Here is a 22332-nt window from a genome sequence, read left to right as displayed (position 1 = left end):
TGTTTTAAAATTCGACCCTTGCAGTAAAATCTCACAGAAACACACCCTTACGATGCATTTTGGGATGCTGAAAAACCCCACCCTTAAGCGCGGCAAATGACGTAGGCCAGATCATATGAGTGACCCCCCGGGGGTTGGACCAGAAGGGCACAAAAATTTAGAAAAATCAGGCAGTTTTAAGTACTGAAAAAGCCTTTTTTAGCAATAAAACTATAGGAAAATCTAAGCAAAAAATGATACTTTATAGGTAAAAGTGTAACATTAAAAAATTGGAAGATCCACATATACTTCAAAAGTCTTCTTCTCTAAATCAGCATGCAAAAAAATCATCAGATTATGAGGAGAGAAATGAAAAAGTTTCCTCCTGCTTAGAATTAAATGGCACTCTTTTTCATAAGCATATTATATTATATAGTGAAGATATGTAATATCTGTCATTTTAGAAAAAGAAAAGTATTGATATATAATAATTCAAACTGATAAAAACGAAAAAAGTTTAGAATATTTTTGTTAATTAAGTATATTTACGATTTTTTTGGTATTTTAAATGTTTTAATCATTCCGAAACAGAGGGTAATTTAGCAAAAAGTTTTTAAGGGAATTTGAATTGTGGTATGTGAAAGAAGAACCTAATCCAAATAAAGATAGAAGAAAAGTAATAGTGAAGAAACAATGAATTGCAAAAAAAGTTATTTGATAAACACACTTCCGTACAATTATTTACACAAGTTCATCAAAATATATATAAAATGGGGACAAATACATCAAAAAACATACAAATATACAATACAATATATATAGTCAAGGAGTATCTAAATAAAAAAAAATTTTTGGACTTGTCACTGTTTCTTTTTTACTAATTTACTAATTTTCATTTATTTTTAATCGATAGAGTCGTTTTATATTTCAATGTGTTGTATCTTTTTCTCTCCCCAGTATATTTGTGGAAAAAACTCTTGTCTAATGCTCATTCCGACATTTTAAATTTTCCGGGGGTTTTGCTGTTTGGGATTGTTTAGGTCAGGGTTGCAAGTAACGGCTTGTCACTGTGCCGGGTGCATACTCGGCGCCCTGAGCCCCGCAGGGTTGCTAGTAACGGCTCGAATTTCAGTCAGGTTAAAAAAGGGGCAATTTTACCCATATTATAATAACATTACCCCGTCTTTTTATTCATTCAATAAGTATTTCCAAATTTTGTGTTCTGCTGTGCGAGTGTGGCTCAACGGATAGCGCGCTGGGTTTCTGATCAGAAACTCTTTCATTTGGTGGGTTCGAATCCCGGTCGGGTCGATATTTCAAGGTCAGTTAAAACACTTTAAAACAGTCAGAAAACATAGTAAATAAGTCAGAAAGGTCACCAGGGGGTCAGAAAAGAGCCTCAGAGAAGATAGGCAGAAATAAAAAGTCGATGTCGGAACGAGCAATAGACAACAGTTCTTTCCTATATTTGTAGTTTGTGTCTAAGTTTGTTGAGTTTGTCTCATCTCCTAATTTGTTTCCAATGCGTACGGCCACTCGGTTACGGGGTTCCGAACCGGGCTCTCGGTCAACCTTTCAACTTCTTCTCTTTCTTTCGGCTGTACTTCACTGTATGGTCAGAGATTTTAAACTTTTTTGTTTACAATTTGTTTTCTTTTAATCCCTTTTCTCTGTTTTTATGTACGAAATAGTGTCTGATCAACACTATTTCTTCTTTGGTAAAGATGACGGGTGGCTCGCGGGCGCCAGAGAGTGCTTACTCTTGGTACCACACCTGACTCTAGGCTTTTGTCTTCATCTTGCCATTTTCTTTTTCTTTGTATAGTTGTTTGTTTGAATGTTTCGTCTGTTTTGTATCATATTTGTTGGTATTGTCGGTCGAGCAATTGGGGTGTGATGGTGTTGAGGGTAGTGTTTTGATCCATGAGAGATTTTCAAACCTTTCTTAGATATAAAACCTTCAACTACTTAAAATGGAAACAATAAAGACAATACTCACAAAACAAGAAGACAATATAAATACAACAAAAATCTAGAATGAACATTCACAGAAAATCAATCAGGTTGGAATTGAAAAGGAAAATATGATGACATAGAAATCCACCAATGCAAAACTAGTGATCTAAAGTGACTACAAGGAAGAAAGCGACTCAATATGAGTTAAGATGGAAAGAAGTAACTCAATATGAGTCAAAAAAAATTTTCAAGAAAACACAATATCTCAGTTTTCGACCTACACAGGATTTCGGCCTTTTACGAAAATATCCTCCTATATGATGGAAATAGGGTTGTGTAGGTAGGCCAAGCAGTGTTAATTAGACACCGACACAGATAAAAAGACGTAGATACTAAACACCGAAACGGGTGGGAAACTAGTGGAAACGAATGCAAACGGGTGGAAACGAGTGGTGAAACGAGTGGAAACGAGTGGCGAAACGGGTGGAAACGAATGAAAAACAACTGGAAACACATGAAAACGAGTGCTAGGGGTTCATATCAAACTAATCACATTTTTTTCAAATGCCTCTTAAAACATTGTTAAAAACAGAACGCTGCTTTGATAACAGAATAGAAGCGATTTTCTTTTTGGTAGTAAGTACAAGCAGCTTTTCATTTGAAACCAATTCCAGTATTTTAGATACTTTTGTGTTTTGATGTTATATGTTTTTTATGGTTGGATTTTTTATGACAAAGAAACATGATTGTTGCTGCAAAGCATATAATCTTGATATTATCTTAGGATGTGAATGATCACTGCAAAGTCTTTTTAATATAAGGGAAGATTTTTTCCTAATAAGACCTGTCTGTGTTGCTCGCTTCCAATTTTTAAGTGTACATAAACCTTCCTTTTCTGGGCGTCCTTTTGTGTATCTGGACCATTACATTGTAAAGCCCTCCAATCGATCTGGTCTAATTTTCGCACCAAAATGAAAATTAACACCTGGAGAGTTTGTAAAAGGAAGATTTTAGCTTTTTGCATTCCAAACTATAGACTGGAGTCGTTTATAATGCGTGTAATACTAATAATACCAATACTAATAATGATACGGGATTTAGTTTGTATAAACGACTGGAAGAATCCGGTGTTCCAGCCTTATAGATACAGGGGCTAGCTACGCAGAAACTTGCGTAGCGAGAAAACAATTTATCAAGCAACAACAAACTCTCAAAACGAAATCAACTCAAATGAAAAACTTTCAATACACAAATCCACACATATTTTTTTTCTCAAGAATTATTTTGAGCAGGAAAAAATTATAATTGCAATATTGACACTTTTCTTTTGTTTGGAGTTAGTGCACAGAGGTTTCTAGACGACTAAAATTGTTCCATTCATTACTTTTTGCTTTATTTCTACTATGTATGAATTAGTCCTAGACTATCCAAACTATAACACTACACTACAGTGTTTGCGATATAGGAGACATAATTTACCTCCAGCGAGAGCGACCAATCTTGGCTTGTTTACGTTGTTTGTCAGGAATGACGAGTCTTGTAAGCAGTAAGTTTTTTAATATATTTTAGATCACATTTTTTATCCTAATCGAAATAAAGCTTTTCTCTAATTGGAATTCGTTTGGGAAAAAACACACAACAATTTGTGTGCCATAATATAGCATTTACTACCAGAGTTTTTTGGCAATGGTTTGTTTCAATTTGAGTTAACTATTGAGGCAATAGGCAAGGTGAAGCGTGACGCTGCAGATCAAATCTGTGTTTTGACTGGACTCGCCAAACTTTATGATTATAAAGGTACAGTCTGTTTAATGCAACAATACTCTTTTTAAAAAATCCCATGAGTGTGCTGTTATATTGCTTTTCACTTTACATAAAATTGTCTCTTTAAACTCTTTGCTGTTCATTATTTGTTCGCGTAATTTAATTTCGTGAAAGAGCAATGCAAAACGATTTTGCGAAAAGGCCGAAAATTCGCGAAAACGTAGTATATTTTGTTCAAATTTCGACCCTCTCCTGTACAAAAAAAGGTGGTAAAAAAGATGGAATTTTCAATTTTGTTTTAAGGGGACTGAATAAAATTAGTTTTAACGATTTTTAGTGGGAAAGCAATATTGGTTTTCGGTGAGCAAAAAGTAACGAAAATTTGTTTATCCAAACATCATTTTTATACTTCTTAATACAATATATGTAAACGATTCACGTTTGAAGTTTTGACTCAGCATATATTCATTCGATATGCAGGCTAAAAATAAGTACAAAAGTTTTGCTTAGAAAATTGTTTGACAAGGCCTAAAAATTTGCTTACAAGACATCAAGAAACCTAGGCTAAAGTCCAATAACAAAGCTAAGTCTAGATGAAAAATATACTTACTAAAAACACTTTGGCGTGACAGTGGTAAAAACTTCACCTCAATGTAACAAAATTCTTTCCAAACAAGAAATTGCTTTTAGTTTCGAGCACGAAAATCTCTTCTTAAAATATGTCAAAATTCTCTTCTCTCCTCTCTCTACAGTACAAGAGTTTGAACACAAAAAAGACACGAAAGGCAACACTGTCAAACGCCTTCAAAATGCTACGTCATAATTGCCTAATTATAATATAAAAGGCTAGAATAAATTCTACAATAGAAAAACAGTATCAAAAGTCTCAAGGGACTACGCGAAACACTAATGAGTTGAGACGCTACGCTGGAGAACAAATTAGAGAGCTAATTATTAATTAGTACCGACATCGGTATCAAGACAAAACCAAATTGACCAACATCAAAACCAAAACATAAGGTGCAACCATATGCACCGACATCTGGCTCCCCTCAAGATATCTAATCATATCTTGAAATTCAATGTTCATAAGGCTCCCTCGATGGGGAATCGATACCATAAGCGTTTCAAGTTCTAATTATTGATTACCAAAAATTCAACATTTATTGCCATCACCATAACAAGTATAAATCAATCATTATCAATCTGGTAAGCATGTTGTCGTAATTAGCAAATCATCCAAGTAAACGAATCGAAAAAATAACATTTCACATAGAATGACTTCAATTCATTCTTTTGACGACGAAATATAGAATGACTTCAATTCATTCTTTCAACACGATATATAATAGAATGACTTCAATTCATTCATTCAACAACATAATATAGAACGACTTCAATTCATTCTTTCAATAACATATAATACACTACACGTATTCGTAGACGCTGTTTCGATAGCTCAGTCATCGCTCAATCGACGAGAGAAACCAACTTCGTAATCGGACGGACGAATTCACCAGATGAAGTCTTCAATTTGCAGCTTCGAACGTTGCCATCGTCGCTTCGATTGACATCAATAACTCGTCCAAGTTTCCAGTCGTTTCGATGACTGCTCTCATCGTTGATGATGACGACGTCGTCGACTTTGATGTTTCTTTGTAGTTGATTCCATTTTGATCTGGATTGTAGGGTTGAGAGATATTCCTTCCTCCAGCGGGTCCAAAACTCGTTGGCAATGTGTTGAACTCTTCTCCAGTGCTTCCTGATTTGTCGTTCCCAGACGCCACCCATGTGGCTGGCCTTTGGTGGATTCTTCTTCCAATGTAGCCATTCTCCTCCATTGCCTTGAAGGAAATCGTTGATTCGTTCGTGATCGAGTTCATGGATGGCTTTCTTCATCTCATTGTCAGCACCGACGAAATTGGTGCCATTGTCTGACCTCAGTGATCGAATGTTGCCTCGTCTGGCGATGACACGTCTCAGCATCAGAATGAACGCGTCAGTATTCATGGATGTTGTACTCTCCAGATGGACAGCTCTTGAAGACATGCAGGTGAACAAACCGACGTAGTTCTTCACAGTTGCCCTTCGCACTTTGATTGCAAAGGGTCCAAACATGTCGACTGCAGCGTAGGTGAATGGAGGTTCTGGTTCCAGTCTGTCTTCTGGTAGGTCTGCCATCTTTTGTTGCATTTGTTTTCCTCTGAATCGACGACAGAGGACACAGCTTGTGATGAAACTTCTGGTTAACGAGCTGATTCCGATGATCCAATAGCCAGAGGTTCTTACTTCGTTGATTGTCAAACCTCTACCGCTGTGCGCTGCTTTGATGTGGCACCAACGCAGTATCATCTTTGAAAGTGGATGAGCTTTGGGGAGAATGATTGGATGCTTCAATTCGATCTGAAGACTTGATTTCTTCAGACGACCACCGACACGTATGATTCCTTCGTCATCTTTGAAAGGTTGAAGTTGTAGTAGTGAATCTCCTTTTGGTCGTTTCGAAATAGATTCAAGATCGAACGTGAGACCTTGAACAGCTTTGATGACCTTTTTGCCGGCTGTCTCCAACTCCTTTGTTGAAAACAATGCTCTTTTTGGTTCCTTGTTCCTCCATCTGAACATGAGGGCAATAACACGTTTGACCTTCATCCAGTCGTTGGTTCTATTTAACAGCTCTTCGACGGCATTGACAGTTGTAGTTTTTGTTGTGAAGACCTTCTTCAGCTTCTTGACTTCAGGGTCATTATGAGGAATGTCAAACTTCTTTGTTGAGGGGAGGAGGGTTAGCTTCTCTCTCAGGAATGATGGGCCATTGAGCCACTTGCAATCAGTTGTCAATTTATTTGGCATCAATCCTCGAGATCCAATGTCACTAGGATTGTCATCTGATGAGACGTGATCCCATTGTTCATCTTTGGTTGCATCACGTATGATCTGGACTCTGTTTGCTACAAACAAGTGAAACGCCTTCTTGGTGTTGGCGATGTATGCAAGCACTATCTCACTGTCTGTCCAATAGTAGATACCTCTAGGAATCACCTCAAGTTCTTTGTCCAACAGGCTGCTTACTTTTACCGAGGTTACAGCTGCTGTCAGCTCTAGTCGTGGTACTGAAACTTGTTTCAATGGACTGACTCGTGACTTGCCCATGAGAAAACTGACATTGACTTCTCCTCTTTCATTCTCAAGACGAAGATAGCTGCACTGACCATATCCCAGTGTCGAAGCATCAGAGAAATGATGAATTGTGACATCAGTGACTTCTCCAAACGAGATTGGCTTGAAGCAACGATTGATCTCTACCGATTGCAGTGAAGGTAATTGATGTCTCCACTTTTCCCAAGGTGTCCGTACTTCTGGAGGCACTTGATCATCCCACCCAAGCTTCTCCTTGGTCAACATTTGCAGAAGCTTCTTCATTGGTAGCATCACTGGAGCTGCAAAACCGAGTGGGTCGTAAATAGATGAAATAGTGGAGAGTATTCCACGTCTCGTCAATGGCTTATCTTTCAACACTATTCTAAAATTGAAGACATCATTTTCGATACACCAAGAGACGCCAAGTACGCGTTCGACAGGTAATGAAGCAGTTGATGAATCGAAGTCTTTTATTCCCTTCATCCTCTTTCCTTCAGGGAGGGAATCTATCACATCACGAGAGTTGGATCCAAGTTGAGTCAGGTTGAAGCCTCCTTCAATGCACAAACTTTGAGCATCTTTGATCAACTTCACCGCACGATTGGCTGTTCCTGTTGCTTTGAGCATATCGTCTACGTAGAAATTCTTCTTCAGTATGTCTGATACCTCATCGTCATACTTGGTACCATAATCGTCAGCTGTTTTGCGTAGAGCAAAATTTGCAACGCTTGGAGAAGATGTTGCTCCGAATAGATGAACTGTCATTCTGCATTCGACAAGCTCTTTAGTAAAGTCACCATCTGGCCACCACAGAAACCTCAAGAAGTTTTGATGCTTTTCCTCGACGTTGACCTGGTAAAACATCTTCTCGATATCGCCCACTATCACGATATCGTCTTGTCTGAAACGTGTAAGAACGCCAACGAGTTGGTTTGTCAAGTCCGGTCCTTGTAATAAAGTGTCATTTAAAGAGACACCCCTGTATCTTGAACTGCAATCAAAGACGACTCTAAGCTTGTCAGGTTTACGCGGATGGTAAACGCCATGATGTGGTATGTACCATACGTCGCCATCATCGGGCTTGTCTTCAGAGGAGTCGATGTACACTGCATGTCCATGCTCGAACAACTTGGACATCGAAATCAAGTAGTCATTCCTCATCCTTTCCTCCTTCATGAGCTTCCTTTTCAAATAACTTGCTCTTGAAGCTGCTATATGACGATTGTTGAACAACTGTGATTCCTCTCTGAAAGGTAATGGCATGACATACTTTCCGTCAACAAATTTGCACTGATCATGCATCATGTCAATGAATGCCTTCTCATCTTGCGAGTAATCACGATCGAATTCTGAGGTTGATTGTTCGTTGAAGTCATGTTCGTACATTGTCTGAAGCATCTCGTGTAGCGAGCTGTCTTTCAATCTTTCTTCATATCGGTAGTAATGACATGATGGACAAGTCATCTCGTCGGGTTTGGAATGGACTAGATGGCTTGAATGTGACAATGACTTGGATTCACTTAATGGTCCGACAACACACCATCCAAGCCTTGACTGGAATGCATAAGGTCCTTCACCACGACTTGGTATGACTTTCAAGGGTTCTAATGCCTTCGCGCAATTGGAACCGATCAACAAACCAACCTTGAAATCCTTTAGTGATTTTGGTAAGTGGCATAAGATTGAAGACAAGTGACTCCACTTCTTGACATTATTGTATGTTGGAACGTCTTCTATGTCAACTGGAAATTCTCTTTGGGTATACAAACGTGGAAGTTCGATGAAGCTATCGCTTGTTGTAGAAGAGACGCAAAGATTTTCGATTAGCTGGCACTTGTTGAGCTTCTTACCATGCAAAGTCTTCACAGTAAGAGATGTGTGAATTCCTGAAGAACCAAATGATCTTCCAATCTCGTCACTGATGAAAGATCCGTTACTTCCTGGATCAAGCAAAGCGTACGTGTGGACAACTTTGTTTTGATTGACATGACGCAGTTTCACAGGCACGACACAAAGACCAACATTTGTAGAAGACGACGAACATGCGTAGCTGATGAAGTTACTCAACACTTCACCAGAATCGTCAGGTGGCTTCTCAGGTTCCTTTGGAGAATCTCTGGATTTGTCATGAAGTAATGTTGGATGTTTTCCTTTACACGTCGAGCAGGTTTTTGGCTTTTTACACGAATTTCTTCGATGACCTTTCGCGAAGCATGAAAAGCATAGTTCCTTTCGATACAAGAAGGTTCGACGTTTATCAACAGGTAATTCTTTGAACTTTTTGCATGACTCTAGTTTGTGTGATTCGTTACACTTTGGACAAGGTGTGCTGACTTGGATTCCGATGCTTGATCTTCCTCCTCTTTGAATTTTGAAATCAGATCCTTTCTTCTCCGATCCTTGAGACAGAGCACCAAACGAAAACATTGGATCATTAGCAAGTGTTGTTTCGATTTCAACATATTGAATCAAGTCTCGTAGCTTTGGTTCCTTTCCAGAACGACGAATTTTCAACGCCTCTCTGTTCCATTTGTTCTGCATAAAGGAAGGCATCTTCCGAAGGACTGTTTGGATCAATTCAGGACTGTCATAATTCCTGTTTTGGTAACATTTCATGTTGAATTCGAACTTCACAAGAAAAGCGTAGAAATGACGAAACGCCTCTGCATCATTTGATTTCAGTCTGGTCCAATTTTTCAACTCCTTCAGATAATGACTGGTAACCTTGTGTGGATCACCGTAGTGCTTCTTCAACAATTCCTTTGCATGGAAATATCCATCGTTGGAAGATGAGAGATGAACACATCCTTTAACCAACTCTTTCGCTTCTCCAGTTAGACAGTCCATCAGACGAAGCAAACGACTTCCAGGGTCCGAAATTTTCATTTCCACAGATTCGACGAATGTGGCGAGAAAATATTCAAATTCAAGTGGGTCACCACTGAATGTATCTAACTTAACGCTTGGGGCCTGCAGATACCCAAACATTTCGGATAACATTCTTTCTGGACGAATTTGACTTGATGTAGCTACTGTTGAGTCACAATCAGAGTTGATGGAAGGAACATTTTGAACGAGAACATTCTGGAGTGGAACAGTATCATTTGGAATGTCGTGAGCTGGAACATCTTGAACTTGGACGTATTGAACTGGATGGTTCTGGACTTGGAAATTCTGGATTGGCCTTTGAACGCTCTGAATTGGCATGTTTTGTACTGAAGATGGAACATTCTGAATTTGGACTGTTTGGCTTGGCAAGGTTTGGCCTGGATCGATAAAGCCCGATTGAACTTGACTTGACATAATGCGATCAGAAACAGCTTGGCCATGAATGGTTTGGCTTGGAACAGCTTGGTTTGGAACAGCTTGGTTTGGAACAGCTTGGCTTGCCACGGTTGGACCTGGAACAACTCGGCCTTGAATGGTTGGGCCTGGAACGACTCGGCCTTGAATAGTTGGGCCTGGAACGACTCGGCCTTGAATGGTTGGGCCTGGAACGACTCGGCTGGAGATGAATGGTCGAGCATTAGAGCTCAGAACTGATGGAATTGGACGATTGGAAGGCACAATACTGGTATTTGGTTTGTATTGAGCTGAACGATTATCTGAAACCGGAACTGAGGGATTGAGTTCTGGAACTGTGTAAACCGGTACATATCGAGTGGTGTGTCCGGACGTGGACGTGAAAGAATTGAGAGAAACGTGTTGAAGGACGTTTCCGGGTACGACTTCCGCATTTTGACCGGAATACGGAACTGACGTGGTTTCTGACTGCTCTGGTATCGACTGAGCATACGATACAGTGGAATTCACGATTGCAGAGATCGTACATGTTGGCGTGGAATGTGCACCGACAAGAGGAAGAACCTCACTCAATGGAACTAAGAGATTGGTCTGAGTATTGATTGGTATAGGTGTATCGAGTAGATGAGTTTGAGAAACTGTGTTGGACACAAAGTATGGATGCCCCGTGGTGCATGGAACATTAGCTGATTCACTGAAAGCAATCTGATCTGGATAGGAAGAGACAGATTGCTGAAGATTTGTCATGGCAACGGATTGACGTTTGTCAGAGTTCTGGTCTTCGAGTGATGCTACGTACTCTGCTACATAGTCTCCTTCCACTTTATCATCCAAAACTATCGACTTTCGTCCAAAACTTCCGTTCTCCGATAAAACCAGCAACTTTGCCTCTGCCATTGCGATCTGGTACTCATTCTCAAGTTGCAATCCTTGAATTTCTGCATCTCTGATCAACTGTTTTGCTTTCATTTCTGATTCCTCTCTCAATCTGTTAGCTTTCAACTCAGCGTCCATCTTGACTTGGTCGACATTCTTGGTTTCCTTCAGGAATTTGGCTTTCAGCTTCAATTCTGCTATTCTGGCTCTCTCTAATATTGCCTTCTCCTTCACAGATCCATTTGAGCTTGCCGATCCCTTCTTGGAACTTCTAGACGACTTTGAAGATCCGGACTTTGATTCAGAACTTCTGTGAGTTGACTTTTCTTCATCTTTCTGAACTTGACTTTCTGTCCTTTTCATCTCTGCCTTTGTTTGATGGAAATTGGTCTTTAATTGACATATTCTTTCGTCTATACTGTGTGCTAACCGATCCTCCTCCCCGCGTCTTTCCTCTTCATCTGGTCTGAATAACCCCTGACATTCTTCATGTACAGCTACGAAGCTACGATATTGCCTGTCTAATTCTTCAAAGGCCTTCTCGATGTCTTGTGATTCAGCATGAGGCTCATTTAACGCGGGCTCTAACATTTCGTGGATTATACGGTCAATTTCAATAACGATTAGGTTTTTATGCTCAAGTCTCGACTCAAGAGTGTACAAGCGATAGTGCTCCGTCATCTTGAACCACCCACTACGCAGATGCATACCATGGGATTAACATATGGGAGGTGCACTAGTGTTTTTACTGTAAACGATTCACGTTTGAAGTTTTCACTCAGCATATATTCATTCGATATGCAGGCTAAAAATAAGTACAAAAGTTTTGCTTAGAAAATTGTTTGACAAGGCCTAAAAATTTGCTTACAAGACATCAAGAAACTAGGCTAAAGTCCAATAACAAAGCTAAGTCTAGATGAAAAATATACTTACTAAAAACACTTTGGCGTGACAGTGGTAAAAACTTCACCTCAATGTAACAAAATTCTTTCCAAACAAGAAATTGCTTTTAGTTTCGAGCACGAAAATCTCTTCTTAAAATATGTCAAAATTCTCTTCTCTCCTCTCTCTACAGTACAAGAGTTTGAACACAAAAAAGACACGAAAGGCAACACTGTCAAACGCCTTCAAAATGCTACGTCATAATTGCCTAATTATAATATAAAAGGCTAGAATAAATTCTACAATAGAAAAACAGTATCAAAAGTCTCAAGGGACTACGCGAAACACTAATGAGTTGAGACGCTACGCTGGAGAACAAATTAGAGAGCTAATTATTAATTAGTACCGACATCGGTATCAAGACAAAACCAAATTGACCAACATCAAAACCAAAACATAAGGTGCAACCATATGCACCGACAATATATTTTCGCCAAAACGTAAAGGTCCATCAAGTATATGGCACCAATCACCATTAGAACCTGAATAGAACGCGAATGCCAAATTATCTTTACCCCCCTAGCACTCGTTTCCACTCGTTTTCATGTGTTTCCAGTTGTTTTTCATTTGTTTCCACCCGTTTCGCCACTCGTTTCCAATCGTTTCACCACTCGTTTCCACCCGTTTGCATTCGCGTCCACTAGTTTCCCACCCGTTTCGGTGTTTAGTATCTACGATAGAAAGATGTAAAAAGATGTGTTTAGTGAAAGTATGAAACGCACGCAAATATAAAATAAACTAAAACTTAAAATCCACGGAACCAGCCGAAGAAACTAAAATAACAATGAGAAAAGAAGTATTATACAGGGTGTCCCTAATTAAAGTATCGAGTTTGAACATGCGGTTGAGTAGAAAAGTTTGTGTGTGTGTTATGGCTAAAATATAAGAACGTTCTCCATCACACATGCTTATTACAAAAGGTAGTTACAACGTATAAATTAATCGTAATGACAAAGAAAAAAGAGGGAGAGCTTAAAATACAATTTTGTGAACCCGCACATAAAACATTATACTAATAGTTGTGTTTCGACTCGATACTTTAATTAGGGACACCCTGTATATATATATGGTGAAGATCAGAGATCTGACCTCAAGGAGAGAAAGTGTTGAAAATACGAAATAAAATAAAGATGAAACATAAAAAGGCACTAATATTTTTATAATTATACGTTTTTTTCCATTTTTTTGAATTTTTCTAAATATATAAATCAAACCAATCAAACATCCTGTCAAGAAATGAGAATTTTATGCGAAAAAGAACCAACAAACCAATAGACATAAAGTTTAAAAAGCCAAGCAGAAAAACACAAACACCAAAACCCACTCAAAAACCCAACCAATGCAATCTGGAGTCCCTGACTTGCGACAGGTGCAGCGGCTTTAAACATGTTTTATGGACGTCCAACACTCAGCCTCCCCCAGATTGCATAACCCTGAACCGACCCGCAGTCCAAACAAACTAACAAACATAGAAAAATAAACAAAAACTCCCACACAAATACAAAGAAACAAAAAAGGGTAAACAACAGACAAGAACAAGAACAAGACAAACGACAAAAAACACAAATTTTTTAAAAAGTAGGCCCAGAACCCGGTTCGACACCTAAAGTCCGTGCAGCCGTCTGTACGGGAAAGAACGAAAAAGAAATGACTGAGAAAACTAACATACAATACATAATAAAAAAAAAAAAAAAAAAAAAAAAAAAAAAAAAAAAAATGTTTCAATTTTTCAAAAATGCAGTTGCGCTAAAAAACCATTTAAAGATTCTCCGAATTTCATAAAAGTCTCTGGAAATCTATCAAAACACTTTACTATTTGTTTTCGCAAGAAAGATCTTTCAGCTCCCTGATTGAGCATGCGCTTGAAAAGTTCTGAAATTCTGGGCAGAACATCTTCAAAAAGAAGAGTGCATCTAGCAATGCGTAGGACCTCAGAATATATAGAGCTGTAAAAGATGATTGATGGTAAATTACTATCTTTATGTGGCATTCTCACAATGAAAAAGGGAAAGGCGTCTCTCTTGTCAAACAATTTGTAGCGAAAGATGTTATTTTCAATGCTTATATCTAAATCCAAAAACGTTGCATGTGTTCCATGATGTTCAACTTTCAACTGTAGCTCTTCCGGATATATATCATTATAACATGAGAAAAAATCATCTCTATCATTAATAGCGCAAAGGTCATCAATAAATCTACCAACTGAATGAAAATTGTATGCTCTAGGAGAACTAGTAGATATCAAATTTTGTACATATTTAGATTCGTAATAATAAAGAAAAAGGTTAGCCCAAAATGGAGCTGGATCTATTCCCATCGGGATACCGATGTTTTGTCTGAGTATATGATTACCAACTTTGAAATAGCAATTCTTGATTAAAAATTCAACACACTCTGATAAGGAAATGTTGGTAAAAAATCTGTTATCTTTTCCTTTTGCTGTCCAATAGACTGAATTTGCAGAAAATCCAAGTTTATTGCGACATGCCCCATCAAAAACGAAATTAATGATATCTGTCAAAGTTTTTACAAGTAATTCATGAGGAAGAGTGTAGCAAAATCGAAGGTAGAAATTCTTTGTGCTTTTTTCTTAGCATTTATCCGATTTAGATGTTCAATAACCGGTGAAGAATTTTGAACCACCCAAAATTTGCTAAACCCAGAAAAGAATCTTGATTTTCTGTGAAAACTTTCAACATGTTTGTAGAGAACTTTAAAAACATTTGAAACAACTGCGGTCAACGGTTTGGTGCTACAAGTTTTAGAGGCTACAATAAATCTGAAACCAATAGGATTTTTATGCATTTTTGGCATCCAATACATGATGGGAAGAGTTTTCATTTTTTCTATCAATCCTAAACCAAAGCGCTTACACATTTCCTCATTTGTATTGATGATGGTATTGAAGTCTATGTCACTAGGCAAGTATGTATTATTGCCTGAAACCTCAGCAATGAGTTTGGCGACATAGAACTTCTTACAAATAAAGGCAAAGTTTTTGGAAGCTTTATCTATCGTCACTATGACGTATTTACGATGGAAGGATTCAAGATATTGCTGTACATTTTGATCTTTAAGCACAGAACTAGTTTTGAAAACTTTAGTTTTAGGTTTCCAAATGTTGATTGTATCTCTTACTTTTGACATAATTGCTTCTTTCCACTCATTCAAGGTTGACTTTTTAATACCAGATTTTGCTTCAATGTTAGTTATACAATCATCCTAGCTGGGAGACCCGGCTACAATGTCCGTGTGGTTTTGAGGTATAGCATTTAGTTCGAGCAGAAAATATCAGAGTTTTGACATAGTAGCCGGGAATTATTGAAGATGTAAGAATCAGCGCAAAATTTGATTGGCTAATATTTTATTGTTATGATTTGATAAACAAAAGTATGACGTCAAACAGCTCTATTGTTTCAAGAAGTGGCGCGAGCTTTTAAATTGTTTTGAAAAGATAACGGTTTTTTCTTTTGTGATTTGAAGTGATTTGAATTGAGTCAATAATTCCATACTCTGTATTTCAGTGAAGTTGTTGGGATTTTGACAGGATAGAAATATTTTTGTAACAGAGTATGGTCTCCAGACTACAATCATCCAGGCTTCGAAGAATCTCTTCCAAGGCTCTATCAAAATTTATAATTCTAGGTTCTCTATAGTTGGGACCCTTGGCTAAAAGTTTTCTGAGTTTGTCATTCTCAACAACACGCAAATCACCAGTGATAACATGTTTATGAAACTTATCAGAAAATGGAGAGTTACAACAATCACATGGGTCTGAGTCAAGGGAAAAAGAAACATCATCATCAATGAAAATGGAATCAACAGTCTCTTTATAATTCAAGATTTTATTTCTTATTGTGTTACCTAATTTATATGTCACAACTGGTCTATTTTCTTCATCGCAGATTTTGTTTGGTAAAAGAGATACGATAGCGGGGTGCTTTAGAATAGAAGGAAGATGTATAATTTCAATTGCTTTATTATGGAAAAAACACTACAGATATGTTTAGGCGCACGCTTTGATTTTTTCTTACTTTCAACAGGAATAAAGAGAAGAGTTTCGATAATGTCAAGAACATAAAGATAGTATTGTTCAGACGGAGAACTGAGTATAACCAAAGGACTATGCGAAAGGATGCTAAAGGCAATCTTCTTCAAAGTTGACTTTTTCAATCTATTTAAAGTGACACGCAATTGATAGAAAGCATTGCTCTTGTCATTCGAAATGATGTTGTCAAAGGAATGAAAGAAATTTTCATGTGAAGTAACGATGTCATGATTATTTCTGTTATTCCGGCTATGAAAAGTACGTGGTACAGTTCTAGCTATTTTTGAAAATAATTTACCAACTGGAAGGTCTTTGTCATGTCCTCTGGCCCTTTCATTTAGACCATAGGGATAAATAGTTCGCAATTCTTTCATCCAAAAATCTTCTCTATCTACTCGCGCTTTTCTTGCAATAGGACAAACTTTTTTACCGACATATCCGTTTCCATCAAACAATTCAATAACTTGAATAGAAAAAGAAGCATCAGGACATGCTTCTTTGAAATGTTTGATCATGTGTTCGCATCCAGTTTTTGCTGTTCTATGGATATTCATTCTACTACTTAGCTTTATGGTTGTTTCGCCCACATATTGGACATTGCAATTCAAACAGGAGAGATATATTTTTTCATGTCTGAGGAATTAGCATTAGCATCGGAGTTATTCATTTTCCACTTTCCTTTTTAGTCAGGCAGCTGAGGTCACATAAAAAACTGCAGTAGCTACAAAGTTTGCGAACAAACTTTAAACAGTTGTTTTCAATAGATATGACCTTTCTGAACACAAAATCATCAACCGGACAGTTTGAAAATAATTACCGGACGCGTCCGAAAATATTTTCGTATTTGATGACGTCACAAGCAAAATGAAAATTTTCATGAAAAAAAGCATAGACATATTATATACCAATCGACGCGTTTTTTTATTAAGATTAAGAAAAAGGTCAGTAACTATGTCTGAAAATTTGATAATAAAAAGTTACAAGCTTCCGAAATTTTGATGACGTCATATTTACACTTTCTTTAGGATCGATTTTCTCGAGTTAGGTTGAGAAATCATATATATCCACTTAAAAGTCTTCTATATCGATTTTTGAGAGCTTTCGAATGGCGGTCTTAGATTTCAATTTTGATAAGTTTGAATTTTTGATTTTTTTTTCGTCTCGGACAGGTAAAATTTACGTTACGGACATAAAGGAAAAGCGTTCTAACTTTTTATAGCAAAATTTTCAGATAAGATTACTGACCATTTTCTTAATCTACGTTAAAAAACGGTTCGATCGGTATATAATATGTCTATGTTGGTTCTCAAAATTTTTTCAGTTAGCCTATGGGCACGCATGACGTCATCAGGTACTAAAATATTGCCGGACACGTCCGGTAAGTAATTTCAACAACTCCGGTTGATGGTTTCTAGATATTTAGGTTGTATATTTTCAGTTAAAAGTGGTTTAGGATTGTTCGCACCCCGTCCAATTTTTTTGTGACCTCAGCTGCCTGTCTATTTCCCCGTGCGGTCGTCCCGTCGCGGCACGCCGAACCGGGTTCTTGTCCAACTTCTAATTCTGTATTTTTTCTATTTTTGTGTGAGAGGTTATTTTCTACAAATGTTTTTTCAACTGTAGTGTATGGGGGATTGTTATTACAGTGTTCTGCCCTTTTGTTGTAGTGTCTGTTTTTTGTTTGTTATTTCTGTTATGTTTTCTGAAGGCGACTGAGTGGAAAAGATGAGGAAAGTCACCATGCCAGTCACAAGTCTGGGACTTCGGGTTGTGTTTTGTGTTTATATGTTTTTTGATGTGTTTGCTTTTGTATTTGTCCCCATTTTATATGTATTTTGATGAACTTGTGTAAATAATCGTACGGAAGTGTTTTTATCAAATAAGTTTTTTGTAATTCATTGTTAGGGGTGACAGTCAAAATTTCAAATTGGTTTTGGCTCTGAAAGCCCTTTCCATTAGCACGAATCACTCTCAATTCTTGGAAAACAGAAGCAAGTTGTTTTTGGTTATTTTTGTCCGAAAAGAATACTGCAATTTTAGAACCCAAAAAATTCAGCTTTGATTCAGTATTTAACTTTCCTTGACAGTCGAGTACTGAGCGATCTTTTCAAGTCATCTCTATACAAAAAAGAAAAGCAAAAAGACCTATCGAATGAGAACATCATAATGTTCCACCGCAGAGTAACTTGTGTTTTGAATCTATCAAAGCAATTAAAACACTAGAAATCTTCAAATCCCACGATATCCAAACTCGAGAACACGCAAGCAAATTGATTTTGCAACGGTATAAATTGAAACTTGAAAATGTTATTAACACTTAGTTAATTGGCATAATTAGTGAGATTAGATATAATTTGATCATTTTTCCGATTTCATTTTTAGGGCCTGTCTTCTTTGGAATCAAGATGGAGCAAGAAACGAAGACTTTTTATAAGAACAAAAAAACTCATCAAGCATTTGCTTTGCGTTTGTTTTTTTTTACCAAAGCTGTGAAGATCACATGTCAGAAGGATAAGCGAGCAATAGAAGAACATAATAATCTGCACAACACCTCGTATCATAGAACCCGGTGGGGACCTACAGCGGGAAATTTCTATTGCCAAATATCTTAACGGGGAAGAAAATTTGGGGTTTTAAATGGTGGGGGAAAAATTGCGACGGCGTGTACTTTTGTTAACTTTTCGAAATTTTCATCATTTCCCCCCAAATTTTTCAAGTTTATCCCCTTTGGAAAGTTCTATCGGCTATCTCAGCCCCTCAGAATGACTTAATTACTCAATATGGAGTTTTTCTCTCCCCAATTCATAAACGGATGATATACATTGTCCCGGGACATTTACTAACACGCATAGACGTACGTACATTTTCTATATTTTATATATAATAGAACACCCCTTTCTCAGTGACCCAGTGAAGTTTTGAAACCCACCGGGTCTTAATATAGGATCTCCAAAGCTCATTAAGTGATAACCTTTAACTTCTTCTAGTAGGGAAAAATTGACTTTCAACTAATATTCAAGAATTCTTAAAAAAACCGGGGTTTGAAAAAAATTGACCGGGGTAAGACGGTAAGACCATAAATAAGATCTTTGATTTGGGTTCTATGCAATTTCTTTCACCGGGTAATTCATCATTGAGTGGAGCTGACCGGGCACTGATATAGGGGTGTAATAAAAGAATTTATATATCCGTGGATACAATCGGGTGCATAGTTCTTCGCGCTTCGATGGTGAACAAACGATTTTTCTGTCGTGTTTTAGTCAAGTTGACAATTAAGAGTCATGTCTACTTGAGAACGATCTCGATTATCGGTTCACCCAGTGGTCCCTATAAAAGGCAACGAATGAATTAAAAAAAATTGTCATGAAACTAATTTTGCGGTATATTCAGGGCTTCATTAGATTATTGAGCTTATCTTTATATAGAAGTCAACGACCTTAAATAGGGGTGTATCAGTGGCGGCCTGGCAGGGGGTGCAGGGTGTGCAGTGCACCAGCCAGAAAGACCTGAGAGGGGCGCCAAAAAAGCTTTTCAAGGGGGCGCCAAATTTCTTTTTGATGTTTGGTTGGGCGATTTAGCGCCCTTTGACACGTTTTTAGCGCCTTCTATAAGTGCAATGTAAATTTTTATTCTACGAATTTTTTCAAAACTACTATCAACAATGAATTGCGAAAAGTCAAAGCAAGAGAAGTGTTGTGTATCCACCAGGGGTTAAAGAGGATGCTCAGCCCCAAAATAAGAGATTGATCGAAACTGCTCGCCGTGGTTTTTGTGGTCTTACAGTATGCGGACTAACTTTCTCCTTTTTAGAATATCTTTTAAGCTGTTTGACCTTTCTTACACCAAATTTTTTTTGCCTGCGGCGCCACAATTACAAAAAACCCTTATTCCTGCCAACTTTCGAATTTCAGCCATTGATCATAAATGAAGAGTAAAGTAAGACCAGGAAATAACAAGGAAATAGATATCCAGTTATCATTACCACCACCTTCGTATAAATAAGAGATTGTTAACTCAGAGATTCCGGGCGTTACTTTCAACCAGTCACTGCTCTTACAGTTTAACATTTTCACTTAATGGTGGAGGGCGCAATTAAGGACAAAAATACCAGGGGCGCCAATTTCATAATTTGCACCACCAAGAAAATTAAGCCAGGCCGCTACTGGGGTGTATGACAAAATCATTTTACTAGAAGAAAAGATACATATTAAAATGGTATAAAGGATGACGATAAAACCAGGTGAAACATTCGAGAACGAAATACCTTTTCCTAATTAATGTTGTATGTGCAGTATGACGATGCGTTGACTTCTCGATCCGGGATACTTGATAGCTGTACCATTATTCGGCAAGTCCATTTGGAATATCTAGAAAGAAAAAAGCAATATATTCAAATTATTTTAATCTTCAACTGGCAAACATCAGCGTTTCAAAACCTTTCTAACATTTCTAAATGTCCATCATGTGGCGTTAGAAGATCTTTACAGTCCCCAAACCGGTGAAATTCTGTACTCAAATACCTTACATATCTGCCGCTTTAGGTGGATGAAACTTCGCGTGGAGTAATTGAAAATGGCATCGACCTCTAACGTTAGAGGTCGATGAAAATGGTAAATTCGTAATTTTCATGAGTTTTGGCCCTTTTCGCAAAACTTAGTTCTTGCTATAAATTGAAAATCCGTTAAAACTAAAGAAATTTGGTGAAATCTAGTGAAAAAGAGGCTGCTTCGCAGCGAATTTTTTAAAATTCTCAATTCTCTAAAAATAAGTACATGCGAAAATTAATCGACTTAGGGTAATAATAGCGGTATTCTAAGTCGCGTCATTAAGACAAAAGTGACGAGAAAGTAAAAAATCCCACTCGCACAAGACAGAGATGTAATGTGTATTCCGACAAGGACATGTTGTGAGACAGGGATATAGGAAAGCAACAAAAAACATCACTCGCACACTCGCATGAGACAGGGATGTAATATGGTATATTTCCTTTGTTGTGAGACAGGGAGGTGCGAGAGGCGGGAGAGCTAAAATACCACTCGCGTGATACAGGGATAATACGTACCTGATAAAATAATATTTCTTCCCACTATTTTACCGAGCTTTCTACGTTGCCTTAATATACATTAATGCTTGTGAGAAAGCATAAAAAAGCAAGCTTTTATCCCCTATTGATCGTGATATAAAGAGGGCCTTAGATAATATCCTTGAACTCATTCGGATGTCAATGACCTTCTTAAAGTAACTCTCACAGCAATCTGCAAAGACGTCCTAATAGACGTAATAAAAAACTTACCATTGTTGAAAGAATAACTTTTCGTAATCACTTGGGAATATAATTACTACTTGCATCGTGTTTACGTCATATTTCTCATCTCTTCACTTTTTCTACCGTGTAGGAGTGCCAAACGTGAGATTTCTATAAGGAAATTTGAAAAACTTCACCGCAGAAATATTTTCAATATTTTGCTCAATTTTTCGACTGCAAGTTGTGGGGTAGCAGAAATATATATCAATGTGTTCCTTATAAGAGCCGCTAAACGAATATCGTATTTTTGTTTTCACCACGACGTGTTATTGAACGTTTTAAGTACTTTTTGTTTTAAGCCTTTGATCTTTCTTTTTTTTCTTTTGTTTAGCGTGGCGCTAAATGATGTGATTACTCATTTTTTTGTCGTTTAAAATATGACAGTGTTCTCGACTGCTTGAAGAATGAGATACAAGAATGGAAACAATTTGTATTTATGTTTTTTGTTTTTATTCCAGATTTAGCAACAAAAAGTCAATCAAAATCAATCATGGTAAAATCACTGAAAAAATTGCTAATCGTTCTAAGTTGATTATTTAATAATCCAACAATTAAATTTAAGCCGTCAATGTTCGGCTGTTGTTGCTGTTGCCCAACAACATTAATGTTATTGTAGGGGTGGTGGTGGTGTTGAACACGTCCACCAGGCCCTCATCCTCGACCTCGGTTATGCTGAGGGACGACGGCGGCTGGTTGGACATGTTGTTGAGGGACGACGACCGCTGGTTGAACATGTTGAGGGACGACAGCGGCTGGTTGAACATGTTGTTGAGGGATGACGGCGGCTGGTTGAACATGTTGTTGAGGGACCACCACTGGTTCTGGCTGATCTCCAACTACTGGTTCTGGCTAATCTCCAACTACTGGTTCCGGCTGATCTCCAACTACTGGTTCTGGCTGATCTCCAACTACTGGTTCTGGCTTATCTTCAACTACTGGTTCTGGCTGATCATCATCATGAGGGAGAAAGTGGTCAGGCAATTTGAGGAACCTGAGGAGGACGAAGAACTCATGGAGA

The 22332-nt window shown here is 37.8% G+C and overlaps 2 protein-coding genes and 1 long non-coding RNA gene across 3 annotated transcripts; all 3 read right to left on the bottom strand.

Annotated features, from left to right (window-relative positions):
- Positions 1 to 4122: 4122 nt before the first annotated feature.
- On the bottom strand, positions 4123 to 10166 carry LOC136798849 (uncharacterized). The gene is made up of 2 exons (XM_067055519.1): positions 4310 to 10166; positions 4123 to 4180 (listed from the first exon to the last, which is right to left on the bottom strand). Exon 1 carries the CDS (start codon positions 10141 to 10143, stop codon positions 5170 to 5172), a length of 4974 nt encoding a protein of 1657 aa, XP_066911620.1. The 5' UTR covers positions 10144 to 10166; the 3' UTR covers positions 4123 to 4180; positions 4310 to 5169.
- A 207-nt stretch (positions 10167 to 10373) lies between these two features.
- On the bottom strand, positions 10374 to 12363 carry LOC136798841 (uncharacterized). The gene is made up of 3 exons (XM_067055514.1): positions 11953 to 12363; positions 10495 to 11824; positions 10374 to 10379 (listed from the first exon to the last, which is right to left on the bottom strand). Exons 2-3 carry the CDS (start codon positions 11725 to 11727, stop codon positions 10374 to 10376), a joined length of 1239 nt encoding a protein of 412 aa, XP_066911615.1. The 5' UTR covers positions 11728 to 11824; positions 11953 to 12363.
- Positions 12364 to 19202: 6839 nt separating this feature from the next.
- Positions 19203 to 21702, bottom strand: LOC136798847 (uncharacterized). The gene is made up of 3 exons (XR_010845441.1): positions 21303 to 21702; positions 20274 to 20376; positions 19203 to 19336 (listed from the first exon to the last, which is right to left on the bottom strand). It is a non-coding gene; the product is annotated as an uncharacterized lncRNA (long non-coding RNA).
- Between the last annotated feature and the right edge of the window lie 630 nt (positions 21703 to 22332).

Source organism: Clytia hemisphaerica, unplaced genomic scaffold (assembly GCF_902728285.1).
Source record: "Clytia hemisphaerica strain Z4C2 unplaced genomic scaffold, Clytia hemisphaerica genome assembly, whole genome shotgun sequence".
NCBI lineage: Eukaryota > Metazoa > Cnidaria > Hydrozoa > Leptothecata > Clytiidae > Clytia > Clytia hemisphaerica.
Note: the sequence above shows the minus strand (reverse complement) of the source record. Positions and strands in the feature narration are given on the sequence as shown.